The 24,744-nt window shown below is 52.2% G+C and overlaps 1 protein-coding gene across 1 annotated transcript; it reads left to right on the top strand.

Annotated features, from left to right (window-relative positions):
* The first annotated feature begins 340 nt into the window (after positions 1 to 340).
* On the top strand, positions 341 to 6,390 carry LOC133340706 (ubiquitin carboxyl-terminal hydrolase 36-like). The gene is made up of 12 exons (XM_061549096.1): positions 341 to 548; positions 880 to 1,005; positions 2,087 to 2,266; positions 2,580 to 2,780; positions 3,365 to 3,475; positions 3,630 to 3,732; positions 4,305 to 4,372; positions 4,599 to 4,669; positions 5,124 to 5,197; positions 5,472 to 5,580; positions 5,918 to 6,058; positions 6,259 to 6,390. Exons 1-12 carry the CDS (start codon positions 341 to 343, stop codon positions 6,388 to 6,390), a joined length of 1,524 nt encoding a protein of 507 aa, XP_061405080.1.
* Positions 6,391 to 24,744: the final 18,354 nt, after the last annotated feature.

The following is a 24,744-nucleotide window of genomic DNA, read 5'->3' as shown; positions in this document are numbered from 1 at the left end:
CAAGATTAATGCACGAATTATCTTTTGAAATTAAGTTAATATCTTTAAAAAGTTTACAGCTTCCTTCTTTTGCATACGTAACGACGAACTGAAATCGTTCGTCTTTAGTCAATGGCCCCTTCTTCATAGACTATTTGGCGAGTTAAAGTGAGCTTGGGGTTCCTTTAAAAATAGATTATGTTTATATATTTGAGACATTTGATGCAGGTTGTCCATCGGGTCGTGGACTAAAATTGTATTTCTTTTGGTGATAAAATAGTCCCACGTGTGTTGGGATCCAAGTCAAGATGGGAGGAGCAATTGTCGATGTTTTGACTACGTTGTGTGGCAGGACCCAACCATGACTGTGGCGTGCGGAGCAGAGGGCACCTCGTCCGGCAACGACCTCACGGTCTTGGCCCCCACCTCGTCCAACGAGGTGCTGGCGGCGGCAGACGAGAGGCTCTGCTCCCAACCCAGCTGCCTTCCCCATGGCCTGCCGGAACCCTCCCCGGTGCCAGCCACAGCACGAGAAAACATCAGCGTGTCTGTGCTGCCTGCACCCCAAGGTGAGTGTGCGACCACGCGACCTCGTGGCCTCTCGTTAGGGTGGCGGCCACCAATGCATGGGCCGCTGTGGAGCCACTGCTGTTGCCGTTCACGAGTAACACGAGGAGCTCAAAACACCTATCAGTCAACGTGACAGGCGCATCACATTTTTCGCTACCTTGAGATTTAAACTTTAATGTGGAGCAACATCTTTCTGGTTAAGAGTAGCAGCACGGGTGCTGCTGGCTGGGGCTACTGAACACAGTGCCATGTTAAACTTTCGTGGGAAATGTAGAGCCGTGTATTTGTCCGAAGTACGAAATGTGATCGCTGTGCTTCTCCTTCTTGCAGATGATGACCCCCGCGAGGGATCCCGCGGGGCTGTGCCCAGGACCCCCTCCCCGGATGAAGCCCGAGGCGCGGCGCGGGTCGCCGTGCCGGAGCTGACGGGAGCCGCGCAGGCGGCGGCGGGGCCGCGTCTGGGGGCGGAGCCTCAGGTGAGGGGGCGGGGCCCCGGGTGGCGGGCGGGGCGGGGCCCGCTGGCGCCACTCAGCCAATCACAACGCTGGGAGTGCACGAGTGGGGGGAATTGTTACAGGAAAATGATAGGCGACGTTTCAGATAATGGCCCTTCTGCAGAGCACATCACATCAATTACATAACGTCGCCTATATAAAATTGCCCCAAAAGTCAGGACACAGAGTTACCGTATTTATTTGAACTAGTCACAGAGGATGTTATCAAAATTAATGATAGTTAAATTGTTAACTTTAAGAACAAATAATGAGAACTATGTAATGTCAGTGTTAAGATAAATTAAGTAACCCTGTGTCTTAACTTTTGGGCCAACTTGTATTTTGCACTCCTATGATGTTTGTGTTGTTCGTTGTTGTAACATTCTTACCCGCCCCGACTGGACATCTGTGAAAAGAGCTTTATAGCTCATCGGATTCCTCCCGTATAAATATTCTGACTTTGATAAAAACGTGTTTTACATATATAAAGTATTCTTAAATATATAAAAGCGACGTTTCAGTTAATGCCCCTTTTTCAGAGCACATCACAGTTGGCCCTTCATGACGTCGTTTGTAAGAGGGTGGCCGAAAAATCAGGATTAGTGTATTTCATTTGAACAAATCACGGAGGATTATTTAGTTTAATTTTAACAAATGTTAAAAATTAATTTGATTAACATGGAATGCTCGATTTATCTTCTGAAATGCATTTATGACCTCTTTTAAACTACAGCTGCCTTCTCTCTCGCATGCATAACAACAAATTGAATTAGTTCATCTTTAGTCAATGGCCGTTCTTCATATAATATTTTACGAGTTAAAGTGAGTTTGGGGTTACTTTAAAAATATAATGTAAATATATATTTGCTTCTGAGACAATTATGCAGATCGCCCATAGGTTCATGGACTAAAATTGTATTTCTTTTGGTGATAAAACAGTCCCACGTGTGTTGGGATCCCAGTCCAGATGGGAGGAGTTATTGTGGATGTGTTGACTGCGTTGCTGTGGCAGGACCCAACCACGACTGTGGCGTGCGGAGCAGAGGGCACCTCGTCCGGCAACGACCTCACGGTCTTGGCCCCCACCTCGTCCAACGAGGTGCTGGTGGCGGCCGACGAGAGGCTCTGCGCCCAACCCAGCTACCTTCCCCATGGCCGGCCGGACCCCTTCCCAGTGCCAGCCACAGAGAACATCAGCGTGCCTGTGCTGCCTGCACCCCAAGGTGAGCGTGCGATTACACAACCTCGTGACCTCTCGGTAGGGTGGTAGCCACCAAAGCAAGGCCGCTGTGCCACCACAACTTTTGCCATTCAAGAGTAACACGAGGAGCTCAAAACACCTATCAGTCAACGTGACAGGCGCATCACATTTTTCGCGAACTTTAGCCTGACACTTAAATGTGGAGAAAAATATTTCTGGTTAAGAGTAGCAGTACGGGTGCTGGCTGGGGCCACTGGATATCCACGCCAGCCCCATCGGCAGTGCAGCGCTCTGCGATGACGCCGGCTTTCGCCACCACCGTACCCTTTGTGCAGAGGAGGACGACGGCATTCCGGCGGCACGGCTCTCGTTGTTTGCGCCGGAGCGGCTGAACCTCCGGTGGGAGAGCGACGTGGGCAAGGGTGCCGGCCTGCGCAACCTGGGGAACACCTGCTTCCTCAACGCCACGCTGCAGTGCCTCGCCTACACGCCGCCGCTCGCCAACTACCTGCTGCTGCAAGAGCACTGCAGCACCTGTAAGTACCCTCCCTCCTGGCACTCTCGTTTACCCATCGGCTATTTTATTATCACGGTTATTTTGGCTGATGTGAATTTCACACTTGATAAGCTACTTCGTTGAACTATCATTCGTGGTCAGATCGCTTTTGAAGAAGCTAATAGCTCAGTCGGCTTTACCTGGTAGAATAAAAACATAGTTTAATTTGTGTATGTTTTTAAGTGGTTTGTTTGCCTTGCCTATATTTTGCACTCCTATCGTGTTTTTGTATTGTTTGTTGTTGTAACCTTTTCACCCCGTAACATTATTGGACATCTGCAAAAAAAGAGCTCCGTAGCTCATCGGATTCCTCCAGTATAAATCAGTAAATCAGTATTGTGTTTTTCATAAACACGTGCACACGTGGCGAACATGTGTTTAATAGGCTGCACAGATTAAACTTGGGCTTATAAAGCATCTTGTGATGCAATTGGTACTTAGACACAACATTAATTGCGATTGTTGCTGGTGCCAGGTTTCCTCGCGTTTGTTGTTACTCCCCAACTGGGCTGAGTGCGAGTGGCGTGCGCTGACGGATTGTGCCACCTGTGCCCTCGTTCGCAGGCCAACGGAGCGACTTTTGCCTGATGTGCGTCATGGAGCGTCACGTCGTCAGCACGTTCAACAACTCGCAGACAGTTCTGACACCCAAGGTCATCACTAACAACATCACGCGTGAGTCCCAATACTAAGTTATCGCCGCGATCCTTCGCCGTCTGTGTTCCAAATCCTTTGCACCGCTCCTTTTGAAACGACTGTTGGGGAGCTCTTGAAGGATGTCATCAGATCCTGTATCTGTCACTTTGTCCCCATGTCCATTTCTCTGCAGGCATCGCCAAACACCTGCGCATTGGGAGACAGGAAGATGCCCACGAGTTTCTGCGATACGTGGTCGATGCCATGCAAGCCTCATGCCTCTATGGCCACAGCGAGTGAGTACTGCGCGCCAGTCAACATGCGGCAGTCGTTCTGCAGTTCGGTACCTCACGGCTTCCTCTCGGTTTTCTGCACGATTGTACTTCAACGTCTGTGAAAAGCTACTCACACTTTTGTGTGAACACCTGGGAGATGCAGAGGACCGGCCCTTCTGACACCACGGTTCTTTGACCTTGGCCCTGACGTGGGCCATCTTTTGTTGGCACATTTCACGTTGCCTATAAATACCGGGGGATAAATGTCTCGAGGTCGGTGGCCCCTTCACATCATTCCTCGTGTTGACGGGTAACACATGGCATGCAGGGCACAACAAAACTGCCGGGCAACAGCACCGCGTGATGGCTGCCAGCTTGTCCCCAGCTCTGTGGCTGTGCCGTGAAGGTGGCTGCCCTGTGCAGACGCGACCACGTTTCGTTGCTACAGAGCACGCGTTGCAGTGCTGAAGGGAAAGAGTGAATCAACAGCTCGGGCAATGGTGTAACTTTCACACATGCGTGTGCATCCGGTAAAGGTGTTACTACTACTGCTGCTGTAACCACCATGTGGTGTCGTTCTCTGTGACTGGCAGGCTGGACAGATACACGGAGGCTACCACCCTCATTTACCAGATCTTCGGGGGTTACCTTCGTTCACGTGGTAAGTTTTGCGCACTCCTCTAGAAACTTGTTAACCGCGAACAGTAAGTGCACCATCACAGTGTAGACCTGCTCGCGTTGCAGCATTTACACTCACACACGTGCCACACGGAATAACCTTTTACCAGTTGGTGAAAAGTAGCGATTACCTATGTCAGTGGGGAGCGTGCATTTAGTTTGACTAAGACACATGTGACGTCCCTCCCTAATGTGTGTTTGCTTTGCAGTGGAGTGCATGCAGTGCTGCAATGACTCCAACACCTACGACACATGCCTGGACATCGCACTCTATATTAATGTAAGCAATGAGAAAACCATTTCTTAACAGTTATACATGTACATACGGTGCGAAGGAGGTTCAACATGCACACATCAACAACAACCGCCATTCGCCACTAAATGGCGATGATGTCACCATGGCACTTGTGCTAGGCTGAGTGCACTTTAAGGCCATGTGAAGTGTCGAACGCCTGCTGGCAGGTCACGGGACAGACCCAGGTGCCATGGATTGACTGAATGAGATGACTGGCTGATGTACTACCTGTGCCCCCTTCTGTGCCAACATACATCACGCAGACACATCGATCAGCCACTTAACATCCAAACACACTGCCAGTACCGTGCATCATCTCGTTTATTGCGGTCGTACGATTTAATACAAGATGCGGATTTTCGGAGTTGCCGTCACAATACAATGTTTATGGAATGCTTCTTAAGGGTCTTCATTTGCCTTTCACTCTGTTGGGCAACAGAACTCATCGCATCTGGTGGAGGCGTTTGGGGAGTTTTTCAACGAGGAGATTCTGGATGAATACACCTGTGCAAGGTGAGCGGGCCGTCGTGTTTCGACACCCTGCAAACATTTGTCGTTTCAAAAGTCTGCAGATTAAATATATATCTCACGATAATATAAACAGAAGAATATTAATTATGATAAATATTTTAGAACATAATATTAGTTTTACTAAAAAGTATTTTATAAATAATAATAAAAATTACTAAAATAATAGTAAAGAAAAAATTACAAGAAATGTCGTTTAAAAGTTGCCCTCATCGGTTGGGGAACGCGTGCAATGTCTGGCGTTGTTGTTGTCGTGCAGGTGCTGTCACAAGGGGAAAGCGACGAAGACGATGGCTCTCCACCGCCTGCCCAACGTCCTCACCGTCTCCATCAAGCGGTACAACCTCTACGGCGTCAAGATCAACCGGGTAACGATTCTGCCCCTCCACATCGTTCGAATTAAATTATTTATTGACAGCCCTTTGTCAGTTTAACGCTGGAGAAAATGCCTCTCCATGTTGGAATAGGTCCGACAGATAGACTCGCCCCCCGTCATGTAACTGTAGAATTTCCACCACTTGCTCAGGGCTATGAACAGGAGATGAGCACCGTCTTCAACGCTCAAATGAGCGAGACATCACGTCATCACTTTGACGTGTAACTGAGATGGTGCCCATCTCTGCTGCTCACCCCACCACCCCTGCCGTTTCCTCTCCTAACATTTGTCTCTGTGCACTGCCTCCCCCTCGTGTGCGCTGTCTGTAGAACATCACCTACCCGGAGCACCTGGACATGCAACCCTTCACCTCAACATCTCAGGGCGAGCCCGCGATCTACTCCCTGTACTCGGTGCTGGTGCACAAGGGAGCCGACTCAAACAGCGGCCATTATTATTGCTACAATAAGGTAATTCCATTCGTTACCATCAAACAATAACAACGCACATCTGCAATGCGCCCAAATGTTACAAATTTCTAATAGGGAGGAATAAATAAAACAGTCTTGCAACTAAATTTTTACTTAAAACTTTCGTGACTGCAGGAAATCATATTCTTTGGTTTTGTAAACATTGTAACCAAGTGTAGCTTTGTTTTAACGGTGCACAGATCAGCGATGGAAAATGGTGCCGGATGAACGACTCCATCATGCGGCTCGTCGACACCAAGGCTGCGATGAGTGAGCAGGCCTACATGCTCTTCTATATTCGGCAAGTCGCCCTTCTCTCCCCTCCACTTTGACCTCCACTTACAACCGTCCCCCAGACAAGCTCACTGCACAGATATTGTCTTACGCGAGCAGCAGCAGTCTCCTTTCTAGGCAGTTGAGTTGTTCCGACTAATTTGGAGCTTAGCGGCTCGATGAGTGTCCGGCCAGACAGCTCAGCGGTGGAGCGAGCGGTGATGTTAACCGCAGTTTGCGATGTGTGGTGCGGGCATTCAGGTCCCCAGAATTGAATGCGCCACCAGCGGAACAGCTACCGCCCGCTGGAGCACGTCAAGGCGACGTCTAAGTTGTGCATCAAACGTTCCCACTCGGTGATGGAGACCCAGGACCTCGTCACTGAACAGCAGCTCTCTTCACCGGCACGCAAGGTAAAGGATGGTTTTGAAATGTTACCCCACGTGCGTGGAACTGGGAGAATGTACACCCTGACAGTGCATCATTTTACATTACAGGAATGGTGAAGTACAGCAATCTTCTTGTTAATACTTTAGACCAGTTTTGTTTCATTCACTCAATGTCGAGCGGTTTGGACTTGAGCGCCCTCATCTTGTTTATCTGCAGAAACTCAAGATGGCGAACCACCCCAACGGGAACAACTGCAAGGGCGACAGCAAAAACAGCGGCAGCAGCAGCTGCTACCGGCAACGCCAGGCACGCAACAGCCGTGGCCGCCGCCGCTAGTCCCAGAGCATCCGCCACCACCACCACCCCGATCTCCAAGCAGCCAGTGCCAGTCCAACAGCAACCACCGCCACCGCCAGTTCCGCAGCAGCCATCGCCAGTCCCACAGCAGCCGCCGCCACCACTCTCATCTGACAGCAGCCGAAGCCAGTCCAACAGAAACCACTGCCATCGCCAGATCCACAGCAGCCACCGCTTGTCTTGGAGAAGCTGCCATCAGCACCACAGCAGCTACTGGTAAAGTCACGGAGATAGAAAATAATAAAAATAAATAATAATAAAAACAGTCCTGCAACTGTTCTTGCGTTTTGATGTATTTATGCAATTTCTACTTACGGTATTTACTTTATTTATTTGTATTTAGTGACTTGCTTAGCTTTCCTACACTTTTCACTCCTATAGGTTTATGTATTGTTTGTTGTAACTTTCTGACCCGCCCCTACTAGACATTTGTGAAAAAGAGCATCGTAGCTCATCAGATTCTTCCAGTCTAAATAAAAATTTAGATTTTGATTAAATTGGTCCAAGGTTATCGATGCAGTGATATGTTCAGGCAGACCGTACCGTAACTTCAACACCATCATAGCAACCGTAGCACGCTCTGCAGCTCTGACGTTGGTGTGATGCTCTTGAGGAACTTGTTGGCTAGAGGGTATCGTGTGTTGTTATTACATGAACGGAGAATGTTGGGTGCGGTTTTGTAAACATTGTAACCAAGTGTAGCTGTGTTTTAACTGTGCACAGATCAGCGATGGAAAATGGTGCCGTATGAACGATTCCATCGTGCGGCTCGTTGACACCAAGGCTGTGATGAGTGAGCAGGCCTACATGCTCTTCTATATTCGGCAAGTCGCCCTTCTCTCCCATCCACTTTGACCTCCACTTACACCCGTCCCCCAGACCAGCTCACTGCACAGATATTGTCTTGCGAGAGCATCAGCAGCAGTGTCTCCTTTCTAGGCAGTTGAGTTGTTCCGACTAATTTGGAGCTTAGCGGCTCGATGGGTGTCCGGCCAGACAAGCTCAGCGGTGGAGTGAGCGGTGGTGTTAACCGCAGTTTACGATGTGTGGTGCGGGCATTCAGGTCCCCAGAATTGAATGCGCCACCAACGGACAGCTACCGCCCGCTGGAGCACGTCAAGGCGACGTATAAGTTGTGCATCAAACTGTTCCAACTCGGCGATGAGACCCAGGGACCCTCGTCACTGAACAGCAAGTCTCTCTTCACCGCACGCAAGGTAAAGGATGGTTTTGAATGTTACCCACCCACGTGCGTGGAACTGGGAGAATGTACACCTGGCAGTGCATAATTTTACATTACAGGAATGGTGAAGTACAGCAATGTTCTTGTGTCTACTTTAGACCAGTTTTGTTTCATTCACTCAATGTCGAGCGGTTTGGACTTGAGCGCCCTCATCTTGTTTATCTGCAGAAACTCAAGATGGCGAACCACCCCAACGGGAACAACTGCCTGGAGCAACTGCAAGGGCGACGGGCAGAAACAGCGGCAGCAGCAGCTGTTACCGCAACGCCAGGCACGCAACAGCCGCGGCCGCCGCCCCTAGTCCCAGAGCATCCGCCCACCCACCACCCCGACAGTTCTCCAAGCAGCCACTGCCAGTCCAACAGCACCACCGCAATACCACCAGCCATCCACAGTCGCAGCAGAAGGCGCCAATACCACCACCACACATGTCTCGAAGAAGTCAGCGCCACAGCAGCCATCGCCAGTCCCGCAGCAGCCAATACCACCACCACCACCACATGTCTCGAAGAAGTCAGCGCCACAGCAGCCATCGCCAGTCCCGCAGCAGCCGCCACCACCTCATCTCACAGCAGCCGTCGCCAGTCTTGGAGAAGCTGCCATCAGCACCACAGCAGCTACTGCCACCGCCAGTCCAACAGCAGCCACCGCCACTCTGGTCTCACAGCAGCCACCACCGGTGTAACAACTGCACTCGCCCCACCGATAGTGGTTGGTGCCTGAATTCCACACGATCAAGTGGCTCACCCTTTGCTTCCTCTCAAAATCAAACTAATTTTGAGAGACATTTTAGGAAGGCACCAGGAAGCGGCTCACCATGGCGTCGCCGGTGCCCCAAAATGTACTCAATCTCCAGCTCCACCATCAGCACCTGAAATCACTTGAACATCATTGGAATCACCTTGGACTCTACATTCTCACTCGACGACCACATTCTCTAAACAATAAAGAGCTGCAATGATTACCTCAGGGCCTTATGGCACACCTGTCCAATGCTGACATGGAAAACATTTAAAGCAACTCTAAACTCACAATCCACAAGGACTTGAAAAACTCAGCATGAAAGCGCTTAAAATCACGCATGCATTCTGGGAAACAAGAGCCAAGATCCATGCAGCCGACACCAACCCATTACGGCTTGGAGATTCTGTTCATTACGAGATCAATCGTCAAGAGAGTTGGCCCCAGGAACGTTATTGTCATGGTGACCGTAAAATGAACCGTCCCATAACAAATGAAGACAAAAGTTGTGTTCCGCTGCAACGTGAGGCTGGAGTGCGGTCTCAGTGAGGTCGTGCAAGGTATTCCCTACGGTTCTTGTCTCTGTTTATTTGAAATGCGGGGCATTATTTTGCGTTGTGTCGGGGATTTAAAAAGTCACCGCTGTTGCAAAGTATTTATTTATTGAACTATGAATACGTCGGCATTTTTTATACTACATATCTGTTAAATCTTTACTTAAAGCTTTCGTGACTGCAGGAATTCATATTCTTTGGGTCTTTCGGTAAAGCCACGTAGATAGAAAAAATAATCAAAATAATAACAATATCTCTAAACCTTTATATACAGCCTGCCTCGGCAGATTTCCCCCTACTTTTTCACCTCAAGACGATTGCTTGTGTTGCGATCGAAACGTTGTGATATTGTTATTATTTTGATAATTGTTTCTATCTACGTGGCTTTACCGAAAGACTCAAAGAAGACATATCTGTTACTTTGTTTTTACGTAAGGGGCGTGCACATTTCAATGGACATGCTAAACCGTAGCGCCAACACGTTAACACGTGAAATGTACGGATAAATGATTACCTTTGTCAAGCACTTTATTTCCATGGACCATGATGCCTCCAGAAACAGCGGTTTCTGAACTCGTGAATGTAGATCGGTGACAATTCGGTCTCCTCAGGGTTTTTATCGTTTGTACAAAAGCAGCTCAAAGTGTGGGAAGGGAAGCGAGATTAATGTTTTCCAGAGATTTTGTCTACATCGTTTTGTATTTTCACTTGACATCAATATATACTTGTCGTGACAAACACTGGTCTCGCTTCCATTTCTTACTTTGCCATCGCAGTGTGTGTGTGTGTATGTGTCTGTGTGTGGGTGTATGTGTGTGTATGGGTGTGGATGTGTGTGCATGTGTTTGTTTATGTGTGCGTGTATGTGTTTATGTGTGTATGTATGTGTGTATGTATGTGCATGTGCTCGCTAACAGCACTTGCCCCAACAGCCTGATTGGCTATACGGGGGTTCTTTGTCTTTGTATGTCTGTGTGTTGATGGGTGTGTACGTGTTTGTGTGTGTGGATGCGCGTGTGTGTATGTTTAACTTCTTTAGCACCACACACAGCCAACCGTGCTAATCTGAGTTATGGGGGAACGACAACAAACTAAACACAAAAAGCAGAAGTGGCGTGCAACTAGCACAGGAGTACACTTGTGTACACGTGCACTTGCTGTACTTGTCAGAAACGTGTGTGGGTAAGAGGTCAACACCGCCTTGCTGACCTAATTAAATGTTGAATATAAAAAGTGGATAGAAGGTAAAGGTACAGCCCCTGCGGTTGTTCACGCCACTGCCGGCAAATGGGGGCCTCCACGAGAGGGAGCTGCAGAGAGCCCCTGTGAGGGTAATTGGCCTACTCCTCCACACTGGCCAGGAGGTCTTGGAAGAGGAAGTCGTCAAATATGAAGTTAGATAAACCTGCCGCTTACAACATTTGACCGTAACGCGTTTGCTGGCGACGCGCTTCTTGCCGGGCCCAAATCCAGGGCGGCGTGTGAAGAAAAACGGGGTCCAGAGAATGTTGACTCCAGCACTGGGGGGGTGCCGGTACACTGGGGCACTGCTGTGGGTGTGGTTTCTCAATCGCCCAGCCACGTGGAGGAGTAGCCACTGATACGAAACGCAACGCCTTCGTCTCATCTAATCAGCCCGTTCACCCGTGAAGCGGTGGCACGGCCCTTAGCTGCCATCAAAGTTCGATTCCCGGCCACGGCTAACGTCGGTGCGGAGTGACATCTGAACAGATCTTTGGGCTGCCTCCTCTTCACACCAACTCGTACTGACCAGCGTGGTGAAGTATGATCAAATACCCCCCCCCCCCCCCCATTTACTGACACAGAGTGGGGGGCTCTTACCTCCGCTGTGGATGCTTAGCCCACGCCAGTATAATCGCAGCATCCCTCTGCAACAGCTCTGCTGTGACACCTGAAGGCACACAAACACACAAGTGGGTGGCCAGGTGCAGGGAGGGTCACGTCTCATTCAATGAACAAAAAACAAAAAGGAACCCGCCACGGATATTCACCAAGCGGCAATGAGAGCGTCGTGGCGATGCTGCTGCTGTCAGAAACCCGCCACACGATGCAGTGCGGGCACGAGTTGACAATTTAAACCCACACACCCGCTACTTTGCTTGTCAACACCCTCAGCATTAAATGAAACTGCGGAGTTTAGTTTAACATTCAATTATTGTCCTACACTAAGTAGTCATTTATTTATCGTTTTATGAGTCATTCGATTTAACAACGCAAAAATGTGAAAGATCGTAACTTAAACGCTACAGCTATTGAGAGAGCTATTGTGGAATTCTGCTAAATCCAAGAAAAGTAACTTAATGGCAAATTCTGCATTTTTATAATAATAATAGTTTGAAAAGGATTCCGCACGGTTAATGATGCAACTACTGGCACAGGACAACCGCAGCTCAAGTGTGAACGCCTTCACTATGAGAGGGGTCACCCTGCAGGGTTGAGTAGAGATCTCTATCCCACCCTGTATAGAGCAGTCAACGCGTGTTTAATACTGAGCACTACTCAGCGCACACGGCGGCAAGAGCGCACTTTATGAATGGAATCGGTCACCATTGACGAATGTTGAGGTCGTTGAGTAAACAGCCAAAGAGGGTGACGAGAAGTGGCCCAGGTGGGAAGCGCGCCACGCTACGAACCGGCTCCACCCGAGTTCAATTCCTGTCCAGGGCTAACAACGACTCCACTGGGGAGCGATGTCAGGGCTGGTTGCCCGCGACCTTCACCAACCAGCATCGACCACCCGTGGTGGGATATGGTCAAAGAACCACAATGGTGGGGAGGCCTTCATCCAGCAGTGGATTGACCGTGGGCTGTAAAAACAAAGTGTTGCTTTGTAGCAAATAGCCCCAGGGTCACCCAGTTCCACTCGATATTCAGCTCGGGTTGGACCGAACATTCGGGTCAGATGGCCAGTTGAGAGGGTCGCACGCATCTTCAATGGAGCCTCCATCAAGGCATTGTTGTATTTCCCGATGGGCCAGAGCAGCAACTGATGCCACCCAAAGGTGACGAAACCTTTTAACGTAGCGGCCGTCACGTAATTCACTTTCATCGACCATATCGAGGTGAGCACTGCAGTCAGGATCACGGCAGATGTTCTGTTTACATGGAGTGGTGGTGCTGTTATTTTTACTATTTTTTATTTTAACCACGTAAATCCCACTGAGCTATAAAGCGCTTTTATAAGAAGCGACCTGGCCACAGATGACAGCTCAACAAAGTGGCTTATCGTGTGGACATTTAGAGCAGCCAAATATTCGAAACACGTCGATTTTAAATACACATGCAGTCATGCAAATATCTGATTTAACGCAGCAAAACCAGTTTCACCATTCAATTCCGCTCGTCCAGGCGAGTAGAATTCAATTACATTGACTCGATGCGACGTTTCTCATGGGATATATATAATAAGCGACAACATTTGGACCCCAAACCTAGAGGATTCTGGGATGTGTGTTTGTTTGGCAATAACTCTGGAAGGAAACGTCGCAGAGCCATGAAGGTGGTACTCGAGAGAGGAGGTGAGGCGTGAGAGAGAAGGGGCGAGGCGAGAGGGGGCTGAAAGTCCGCAAGCAGAGAGAGCAACGGCGTGCTTCGCCGTTCTTACCGTCACCGCGATCACGGCAGCCGCAGCAGGGGCGGCACCGCTCGCTCTCGCCATGGGCCTCCTCCACTCAAGCAGACAGCCGCGTCCGCACCACCTCAGCCAGGCTCTGCTGTGGCTGGCGCTGTGCACGCTGTGGAGTGAACGCTGCTCGGCCAAGACGCTCTGCGGCTCGGAGCTTGTGGAGGCGCTGCAGTTCGTGTGCGGCACCGATGGTTTCAACGCGGCGCAACCGAGCGAGCGCCAGGGCGGGCTGGGCGGCATCGTAGAAGAATGCTGCGTGCGTTCCTGCTCGCTGATGCAACTGGAGAGGAGCCAGGTTCGATTTAAGGCCAACAAGGAACTGCAGAAGGACTGCTTCCAGAGGCACAAGCGCGAAGAGTATCCGCAGCCATTGAAGCTGCCGTCGCCACAGAAGCGGCAGCACAGGGACGTGAGCGTGGACTTGGCGTCTCTGCACACGGTCAACCACATCACCCGCAATGACGCAAATGACGCCTCTCACCAGGTCACCAAGAGGACCCTGGAGCAGAGTGGGTCGCAGGTTCGGCACGAGCACGTGGAGTTGCCCTCGTCCCCGCAGGCCGAGACGCACGCGCGCTCACAGCTGCAGTTCGCCGACGGCACCGGCAGCAGCAGCAGCAGCGGGTGGCAGAGCGCTCCCATCGCCAGCACCAGACGCTACGCTACGGCACCACAAGGCCAAGCGAAACACGGCTACAGCAGCAGCAGCAGCAACTGGAAAAAGCTGTGCCAAATGGAGCGTGCTTCAAGCCGTCGCAGCTGTCCCCCATTAAAGAGCACCGTTTGCCCGCGGTGGACCCTGCTGCATTTGGCAGGGGGCCCTCCTGCTCGTGGCCTCTGCCCCCCGAAACCCACCGCATGGTGACAGCAGCACAGGTGCGGCTCGTGGCGCCCGGCGCTTCCTCTCCACCCCCCTTGGGCGCCACGGCGGCGATGTCAGAGACACGGCACCTCGGAGTGATGCCATCCCTATGGGGGGGGGGGGGGTGGTGCGTCTCAATTCCTGCGTCACTCGGCCGCTCACCCCCCCCCCCCCCCCCTGAGCTGGCAATTACACCGTTGTGTTTTTTTTTTCTTCTTGGTTCTTTCGGTAAAGTCACGTAGAAGAGAAGTAATAAAATAATAAAAATAAAACATAATAAAATAATTCTCACGACGTTTCGGCCACAACGCAAGCAGCCGTCCTCAGGTGAAGACCAGGTCTGTCGGGGGAGAAAAGCGTCTGAATGAAAACACCACCACGCATTCAGACGCTGTCCTCCCCGACAGACCTGGTCTTCACCCGAGGACGGCTGCTTGCGTTGTGGCCGAAACGTCGTGAGAATTATTGTATTACTTCCCTTCTACGTGACTTTACCGAAAGTACCAAGAAGAGGAATCCCTGCAGTCACGAAAGCTTTAAATCGAAATTTACACCGTTGTTGTTGATGTGTTTCTAAAACACTGCCCATAGACTCAACACTGCCCATAGAACTCAACACTGCCGGTTAGCGCGGTTGGCTCCGTACGCTGTGAAAGTATCTCAACGTACATACATACAAAGATGTCCTCATCGAGCGAGCCACATATCCCTATGAAGAATGACAGAGCTTTGTCAATTGTTATGGTAGCTTTAGTATCATCCCTAATGCTTGGGTCTTCTCTGGGTACTCGAGTTTCCTTCCACAGGAGTAAACTCATTCATGGATTTGGCTGAACGTCGCAGTGTAGGAGCGCAGAACTTGGACATTTATGTCACCGGATATGGCTCCCTTCCCGCTTGCCTCTGGCTTTCCACGCGAGTGGCCTCGTTGCGAAAACCGCGCTCGTTACAAATCCTGCAGCATTTTGAGGCGCGATTGCACGAATCTCGACGCTGTTTTTCAAGACAAGTTCAAAGTAGAGAGGAGCGTGGCCGCCTGCACGAGGTCACCCCGGTGACTCGCCGAGTTCCGGCGCGAGCGCAGCGCCCCCCGCGACGCCACGGATGGGTAGCTTGGTGGAGCGCGGGGGGGTGGTGGAGCGCACAACACACATCACACACCCCACACAACACACACACCGCTGTACTCACGGATACGTCGGTTGTCCTTCCCGACCCGAAGCTGAGAGCGGAGGCTGCGATGTCATCGATGACGGCTGCTAGAGGCGATGATGGCGGCGATGATGATGATGATGGCTGTGGTAATGGTTGATGGTTGTGGAGATGGCGAAGGCAGCACACAGGGAGGAGGAGAAAGAGGCAGCAGGAGGAGGCGGCTGTGCAGGATGGAGAGAGAGGGGATGTGGGGGGAGGGGGGCTTTGCTCGCACTAGGAGCGATGAGAGGAGCTCTCCGCGAGGCGGCGCTGTCTTCACAGTGCCTACGGTCACTGATGTAATGTTCTTGTAGAGAGACGGAGTCTTTGTAGAGGCAACACGGTTTATTATACCAAACAGTTTACACTTAAACCCTAACACAAAGAAATAATGGCCCCTTCCACCCACAACCTGGGGAGGTACAGCCTCCGGGCTATCGTATCTACAACTCTGTCCACTCTAGCCCTCCGGCTGGCTAGACCTAGGGGAGGCTGACCCACCACTGGCCCGGTAGGTACCTGACCACTGGCCCGTCCGGACCTGGCCCTTAGAAGGAAATCAGGCCGAGGGAACCTCAGGATCCTAACCTCTTGACCACTGGCAGCGCACTAAGCCCCAGCCCTTAGAAGTACGTCGGTGGCTTGAGGTCCAGGGTCTTCTTATCCAGGTAGCTTCTGACTCGGCTTGAGACGGACTGACTCGCGCTCTCAGGGACCCGCCTTATATACTACTAGCGGAAGTACCCGGCTTTGCCCGGGTGAAAATATTTTCTTAAAACCTTACATATATATACACAGATACTAATGTATTGTCAAAGCCCGATGGCTGTTTGTACATTTCTCCACCAACAAATATATAAGAGGCTTTCAAAGTCCAAAAGTTGTAGAAAGTGTGGGGTAAATAGTTGATGTCAAAATGTTTCCGAAAATTGTGGTCTCCCCCCCCCTCAAAAAATATCTTTACCCCTCGTAGTATATATACTAACAACACCTTACATACAACAGAGGAAGTGGTATCTATTGACTCTGTAGTGGTATCTACTGACTGTACCATAGTATATGAGCCATGTGTAGCTACTGACTGTGTAGTAGTATTTAGTGACTGTAATAACTACTGACCATAGTATATTTACTGGGCCTACAGTAGTATCTACCGACTATATACTCGTAACGACTAACTGTATAGTATCTGCTGACTCTATAGTGTATCCACTGACTATAGTAGTAACTACAAATCTATAGCAGTATCTACTCACTCTATAATAGTATCTACTGACTCAGTAGCTACTCACCGTAGCAGTATGTACTGACTGTATAGTAGAATATACTGACTGTAGCAGTATTGACTGACTGTAGTGGTATATACTGACTGTTTTAGTATTTACTATAGCGGTATCTACCAACTCAATAGCAGTATCTACTATCACTACAGCAGTGTATACCGACTGAGGTCGTACCTGCTATCACTACAGCAGCGCATACTGCTGTGTTGGTACCTGCTATGATGACAGCAGTGCATACTGCTGTATTGGTACCTGCTATGATTACAGCAGTGCATACTGCTGTGGTGGTATCTGCTATGATGAGAGTGCATATTGTGGTGGTGGTACCTGGTATGATAACAGCAGTGCATATTGACTGTACTCATCATTCACACTCACCATTCACCACTCACAACTCACCCTTACCACTCATCCTCACCACTCACCACTCCCACTCACTATTCACCATTCACCCTCACAACTCACCACTCACCAACCTCCCTCACCAATCTCCATCACCACTCACCCTCACCACTCACCCTCACCACTCACCCTCACCACTCACCAATCACCGTACACCCTCACCACTCACTCTCACCACTCACCCTCACCACTCACCGTCACAACCACCACTCACCCTCACCACTCAACTTCACCCTCACTACTCACCATTCATCCTCACCAATCACCACTGACCAATCACCACTCACCACTCTTTACTAACGCTCACCACTCAACCTCACCACTCACCCTCAAACTAACCACTCTCTCACCACTCACCCTCACCACTCACCCTCACCACTCACCCTCACCACTCACGCTCACCACTCACCCCTCACCGCTCACCACTCACCCATCACCACTCACAACCGCCACTCACCCTCACCACTCACCTCACCCCTCCCCTCACAACAACCACTCACCCTGACCACTCATCCTCACCAATCACACCCTCACCAATCACCAATCACCACTCACCCGCACTGCTCACCCTCACCACTCACGCTCACCCTCACCACTCACCCCTCACTAATCACCACTCTAACCGCCACTCACCCTCACCACTCACCACTCACCCTCAACACTCACCCTCACCACTCACCATCACCACTCACCCTCACTACTCACCACTAATCCTCACCAATCACACCCTCAACAATCACCACTCACCCTCACCATCACCCTCACCACTCACTCTCACCACTCACCCTCACACAACCACTCACCCTCACCGCTCAGCACTCACCCTCACTACTCACCCTCACCACTCATCCTCCCAATCACACCCTCACCATCACCACTCCCCTCACCACTTGCCACTCACCCTCACCACTCACCCTCACCATTCACCCTCACCACTCCCTCCTCACCACTCTCCCTCACCAGTCACGCTCACCACTCACCCTCACTACTCACCACTCACCCTCAACACTCACCCTCACCTCTCACCACTCACCCTCACCACTCACCCTCACCACTCACCCTAACCACTCACCACTCATCCTCACCAATCACACCCTCACCATCACCACTCACCCTCACTGCTCACCCTCACTGCTCACCCTCACCACTCACCCTCACCATTCACCACTCACGCTCACCCTCACCACACACCCCTCACTAATCACCACTCACAACCGCCACTCACCCTCACCACTCACCCCTCATCCTCACCAATCACACCCTCACCATCACCACTCACCCTCACTGCTCACCCTCACTGCCACCCTCACCACTCACCCTCACCATTCACCACTCACGCTCACCCTCACCACACACCCCTCACTAATCACCACTCACAACCGCCACTCACCCTCACCACTCACCCCTCATCCTCACCAATCACACCCTCACATCACCACTCACCCTCACCACTCACTAATCACCTCTCACAACCGTCACTCACCCTCACCACTCACCCTCACACAACCACTCACCCTCACTACTCATCCTCACCAATCGCACCCTCACCAATCACCACTCACCCTCACTGCTCACCCTCACCGCTCACCACTCAACCTCACCCCCCTCACCACTCACGCTCACCCTCACCCTCACCCCTCACTAATCACCACTCACAACTGCCACTCACCCTCCCCACTCACCCTCACCACTCCCCCTCACCAATCACCACTCACCCTCACCACTCACCCTCACCATTCACCCTCACCACTCACCTCACCATTCACCCTCACCACTTTCCCTCACCACTCTCCCTCACCACTCACCCTCACCACTCACCAGTCACTCTCACCACACACCCTCACTACTCACCACTCACCCTCAACACTCACCCTCACCGCTCACCACTCACCCTCAACACTCACTCTCGCCGCTCACCACTCACCCTCACCACTCACCCCTGACCACTCACCACTCATCCTCACCAATCACACCCTCACCAATCACCACTCACCCTCACTGCTCACCCTCACCGCTCACCCTCACCACTCACCCTCACCACTCCGCTCACCCTCACCACTCACCCCTCCCTAATCACCACTCACAACCGCCACTCACCCTCACCACTCACCACTCACCCTCACCACTCACCCCCTCACTAATCACCACTAACCCTCACCACTCACCCTCACCACTCACTAATCACCTCTCACAACCGTCACTCACCCTCACCACTCACTCTTACCACTCACCCTCACCACTCACCCTCACAACACCACTCACTCTCACAACACCACTCACCCTCACTACTCACCCTCACCACTCATCCTCACCAATCACACCCTCACCAATCACCACTCACCCTCACTGCTCGCCACTCAACCTCGCCACTCACGCTCACCCTCACCACTCACCCCTCACTAATCACCACTAACAACCGCCACTCACCCTCCCCACTCACCCTCACCAATCACCACTCCCCTCACCACTTACCACTCACCCTCACCACTCACTACTCACCCTCACCACTCTCCCTCACCACTCTCACTCACCACTCTCCCTCACCAGTCACGCTCACCACTCACCACTCACGCTCACCACTCACCCTCACTACTCACCCTAACCACACACACTCACCCTCAAACTCACCCTCACCGCTCACCACCACCCTCACCACTCCCCTGACCACTCACCACTCATCCTCACCAATCACACCCTCACCAATCACACTCACCCTCACTGCTCACCCTCACCGCTCACCCTCACCACTCACCCTAACCACTCACGCTCACCCTCACCACTCACCCCTCACTAATCACCACTCACAACCGCCACTCACCCTCACCACTCACCACTCACCCTCACCACTCACCCTCACTACTCACCACTCATCCTCACCAATCACACCCTCAACAATCACCACTCACCCCTCACCACTCACGCTCAACACTCACCCTCGCCACTCATGCTCACCACTAACCCTCACCACTCACCCTCACCACTCACTAATCACCTCTCACAACCGCCACTCACCCTCACACTCACTCTTACCACTCACCCTCACCACTCACGCTCACCCTCACCACTCACCCCTCACTAATCACCACTACAACCGCCACTCACCCTCCCCACTCACCAATCACCACCTCTCCCCTCACCACTCACCCCTCACCACTCACCCTCACCCCTCACCCCTCACCACTCACCCCTCACCACTCACCCCTCACCCCTCACCCCTCACCCCTCACCACTCACCCCTCACCACTCACCCCTCACCACTCACCCCTCACCGCTCACCCCTCACCGCTCACCCCTCACCCCTCACCGCTCACCCCTCACCGCTCACCCCTCACCGCTCACCCCTCACCCCTCACCCCCACCGCTCACCCCTCACCGCTCACCCCTCACCACTCACCCCTCACCACTCACCACTCACTCACCCCTCACCACTCACCCCTCACCCCTCACCACTCACCCCTCACCACTCACCCCTCACCCCTCACCACTCACCCCTCCCACTCCACCCCTCCCTCACCACTCGCCCCTCACCACTCACCCCTCACCACTCACCCCTCACCACTCACCCCTCACCACTCACCCCTCACCCCTCACCACTCACCCCTCACCCCTCACCACTCACCCCTCACCACTCACCCCTCACCACTCACCACTCCCTCACCACTCACCCCTCACCACTCACCACTCACTCCTCACCACTCCCTCACTCTCTCCCTCACCACTCACTCTCTCCCTCACCACTCACTCTCTCCCTCACCACTCACTCTCTCCCTCACCACTCACTCTCTCCCACCACTCACTCTCTCCCCTCACCACTCCTCTCTCCCTCACCACTCACTCTCTCCCTCACCACTCACTCTCTCCCTCACCACTCACTCTCTCCCTCACCACTCACTCTCTCCCTCACCACTCACTCTCTCCCTCACCACTCACTCTCTCCCTCACCACTCACTCCCTCCCTCACCACTCACTCTCTCCCTCACCACTCACTCTCTCCCTCACCACTCACTCTCTTCCCCTCACCACTCACTCCCTCCCTCACCACTCACTCTCTCCCTCACCACTCACTCTCTCCCTCACCACTCTCTCCCTCCCTCACCACTCACTCCCTCCCTCACCACTCACTCTCTCCCTCACCACTCACTCTCTCCCTCACCACTCACTCTCTCCCTCACCACTCACTCTCTCCCTCACCACTCACTCTCTCCCCTCACCACTCACTCCCTCCCTCCCTTACCACTCACTCCCCCCTCACCACTCACTCTCTCCCTCACCACTCACTCTCTCCCTCACCACTTTCTCCCTCCCTCACCACTCACTCTCTCCCCTCACCACTCACTCTCTCCCTCACCACCACTCTCCCTCACCACTCACTATCTCCCTCACCACTCACTCTCTCCCTCACCACTCACTCTCTCCCTCACCACTCTCTCCCTCCCTCACCACTCACTCTCTCCCTCACCACTCTCTCCCTCCCTCACCACTCACTCTCTCCCTCACCACTCACTCTCTCCCTCACCACCACTCTCCCTCACCACTCACTCTCTCCCTCACCACTCACTCTCTCCCTCACCACTCACTCTCTCCCTCACCACTCACTCTCTCCCTCACCACCACTCTCCCTCACCACTCACTCTCTCCCCACCACTCACTCTCTCCCTCACCACTCACTCTCTCTCTCACCACTCTCTCCCTCCCTCACCACTCACTATCTCCCTCACCACTCACTCTCTCCCTCACACTCACTCTCTCCCTCACCACTCTCTCTCCTCCCTCACCACTCACTCTCTCCCTCACCACTCACTCTCTCCCTCACCACTCTCTCCCTCCCTCACCACTCACTCTCTCCCTCACCACTCACTCTCCTCCCTCACCACTCACTCTCCCTCACCACTCACTCCCTCCCTCACCACTCACTCCCTCCCTCACCACTCACTCCCTCCCTCACCACTCACTCTCTCCCTCACCACTCACTCTCCCTCACCACTCACTCCCTCCCTCACCACTCACTCTCTCTCCCACCACTCTCTCCCTCCCTCACCACTCACTCTCTCCCTCACCACTCTCTCCCTCCCTCACCACTCACTCTCTCCCTCACCACTCACTCCCTCCCTCACCACCTCATTCTCTCCTCCCACTCACTCTCTCCCTCACCACTCACTCTCTCCCTCACCCTCTCTCCCTCCCTCACCACTCACTCTCTCCCTCACCACTCTCTCCCTCCCTCACCACTCACTCTCTCCCTCACCACTCTCTCCTCCCCTCCCACCACTCACTCTCTCCCTCACCACTCACTCTCTCCCTCACCACCACTCTCCCTCACCACTCACTATCTCCCTCACCACTCACTCTCTCCCTCACCACTCTCCCCTCCCTCACCACTCACTCTCTCCCTCACCACTCACTCTCTCCCTCACCACTCTCTCCCTCCCTCACCACTCACTCTCTCCCTCACCACTCACTCTCTCCTCACCACTCACTCTCCCTCACCACTCACTCCCTCCCTCACCACCACTCCCTCCCTCACCACTCACTCCCTCCCTCACCACCACTCTCTCCCTCACCACTCACTCTCCCTCACCACTCACTCCCTCCCTCACCACTCACTCTCTCCCTCACCACTCTCCCTCCCTCACCACTCACTCTCTCCCTCACCACTCTCTCCCTCCCTCACCACTCACTCTCTCCCCTCACCACTCACTCCCTCCCTCACCACTCATTCTCTCCCTCACCACTCACTCTCTCTCCCTCACCACTCACTCTCTCCCTCACCACTCTCTCCCTCCCTCACCACTCACTCTCTCCCTCACCACTCTCTCCCTCCCTCACCACTCACTCTCCTCCCTCACCCACTCTCTCCCTCCCTCACCACTCACTCTCTCCCTCACCACTCCCCTCTCCTCCCTCCCTCACCACTCACTCCCTCCCTCACCACTCACCTCCTCCCTCACCACTCACTCTCTCCCTCACCACTCACTCTCCCCCTCACCACTCACTCTCTCCCTCACCACTCACTCTCTCCCTCACCACTCACTCTCTCCCTCACCACTCACTATCTCCCTCACCACCACTCTCCTCACCACTCACTCCCTCCCCACCACTCACTCTCCTCCCTCACCACTCACTCCCCCTCACCACTCACTCCTCCTCACCACTCACTCTCCCTCACCACTCACTCCCTCCCTCACCACTCACTCCCTCCCTCACCACTCACTCCCTCAACCACTCCTCTCTCCCTCACCACTCACTATCTCCCTCACCACCACTCTCCCTCACCACTCACTCCCTCCCTCACCACTCACTCCCTCCCTCACCACTCACTCTCTCCCTCACCACCCACCCCTCACCACTCACCCCTCACCACATGTTAAGCGCGATCCTAAGGAATCTACAACCTTCGATGATTCCTTTGCGCGATTCAAAAATCGATTCCTGGCGCATAGGAGGTTTCCATTTTTAATTCCAGAGTTTTATTTTCATTGTTATGTTTTAAAGTTTTCAGGAGTTTTTAATTATATTTTAGCCCCAGTCAACGCCGGATATTTCCCATTCGTAGCAGTTTATATCAACTCGATAACCAACTTTATTAAACGGAAATAAGGCTTCTAAATGAACTACAACCTCGATTCCTTTTCGCGATTCAGAATCGATTCTTGGCGCGGTCGGGTTAATAATTTAATTACACAGTTGTATTTCATTGGTATGTTATGTTTTAAAGTTTTCAGAAGATTTTAAATGTATTTTTCCCCCGGGCAACGCTGGGTATATCGAGTTTATACCACAAAGTCGTCGCCTGAGAGAGTTACGTGTCGAGGCGTAGTACCGTGCAGACCCCGGCCTCGCCTAGATTGCCCACCCGTCTCAGGCTGTGTACTGGGGCCGTTAACCCCCCCCCCCCGCTACAATAATACTGTCTATCGCTATAATTTTATTATCTACCGACCCTATAATAGTATTGCACACATTGGGGTGGAAGGGGAGTGAAGAGGACGTGAAACTTTGAGAATTTACCTCAGAGTCGCTGTTATGCGTGCGCATATTTGTAACGGGAATTAAAAATGGCGTCCACCCCGCAGCGAAGTTGTTGCTACCCGTTGCCAGGGCAACCGCCGTGGTCCGTGCCGGCCGGCAATATCAAATAAATAAATCTATTTATATAACTAATATAAGAGCAATCGCACTAAATCGATAATCGGTCCGATTTAAAGTTTAGAGACGAAAAATCGGAAATGCCTAAGTTTACCGCGGGCCGGGGCGTGCCCACCTGCAAAATTTAATCTCGCGAACCCCACGGTCCGGAACTAAATCCCCCGGAAGGGAGCGTACGCAGACGGACAAACAGACAGACAGATAGACAGACAGACAAAAAATGAATTATATAGGTTAGATTTCTCCCTGAGGAGAAGGGCTCTGGGGGATCGTAGCTTCCCCCAGCCCCCCACCTCAGAGGGTTCCAACCGCCGTTGGCCCGACCGGTCCGGCCCGGTTTCTCTACCCCTCCCCTGGTTGTGGCGCGTGTGTGTCAATCATGACCACCATTGCTGATGGCTTTATTTTAGTGATTTCGTTTTTTGGTTGGCCATGTTTGTTTGTTATAGTACGGAGATAGAAAGATGGCTTTAATCTAAGTTGTCTTGTGGTTGTTTTGTTTGACTTGCATCCCACTGGGATTTTTGCATAGCGTTGGTGTATGGTGCTTTTCCTGGATTTTTCGTTTGCACAAAGTCCTTTAAGATGTTTTCTT

The sequence above is a fragment of the Lethenteron reissneri genome, chromosome 10, assembly GCF_015708825.2.
Source record: "Lethenteron reissneri isolate LAM-NWPU_2019-01 chromosome 10, ASM1570882v1, whole genome shotgun sequence".
Taxonomy (NCBI): Eukaryota; Metazoa; Chordata; class Hyperoartia; order Petromyzontiformes; family Petromyzontidae; genus Lethenteron; species Lethenteron reissneri.
This window is presented reverse-complemented; position numbering and strand designations above follow the sequence as displayed.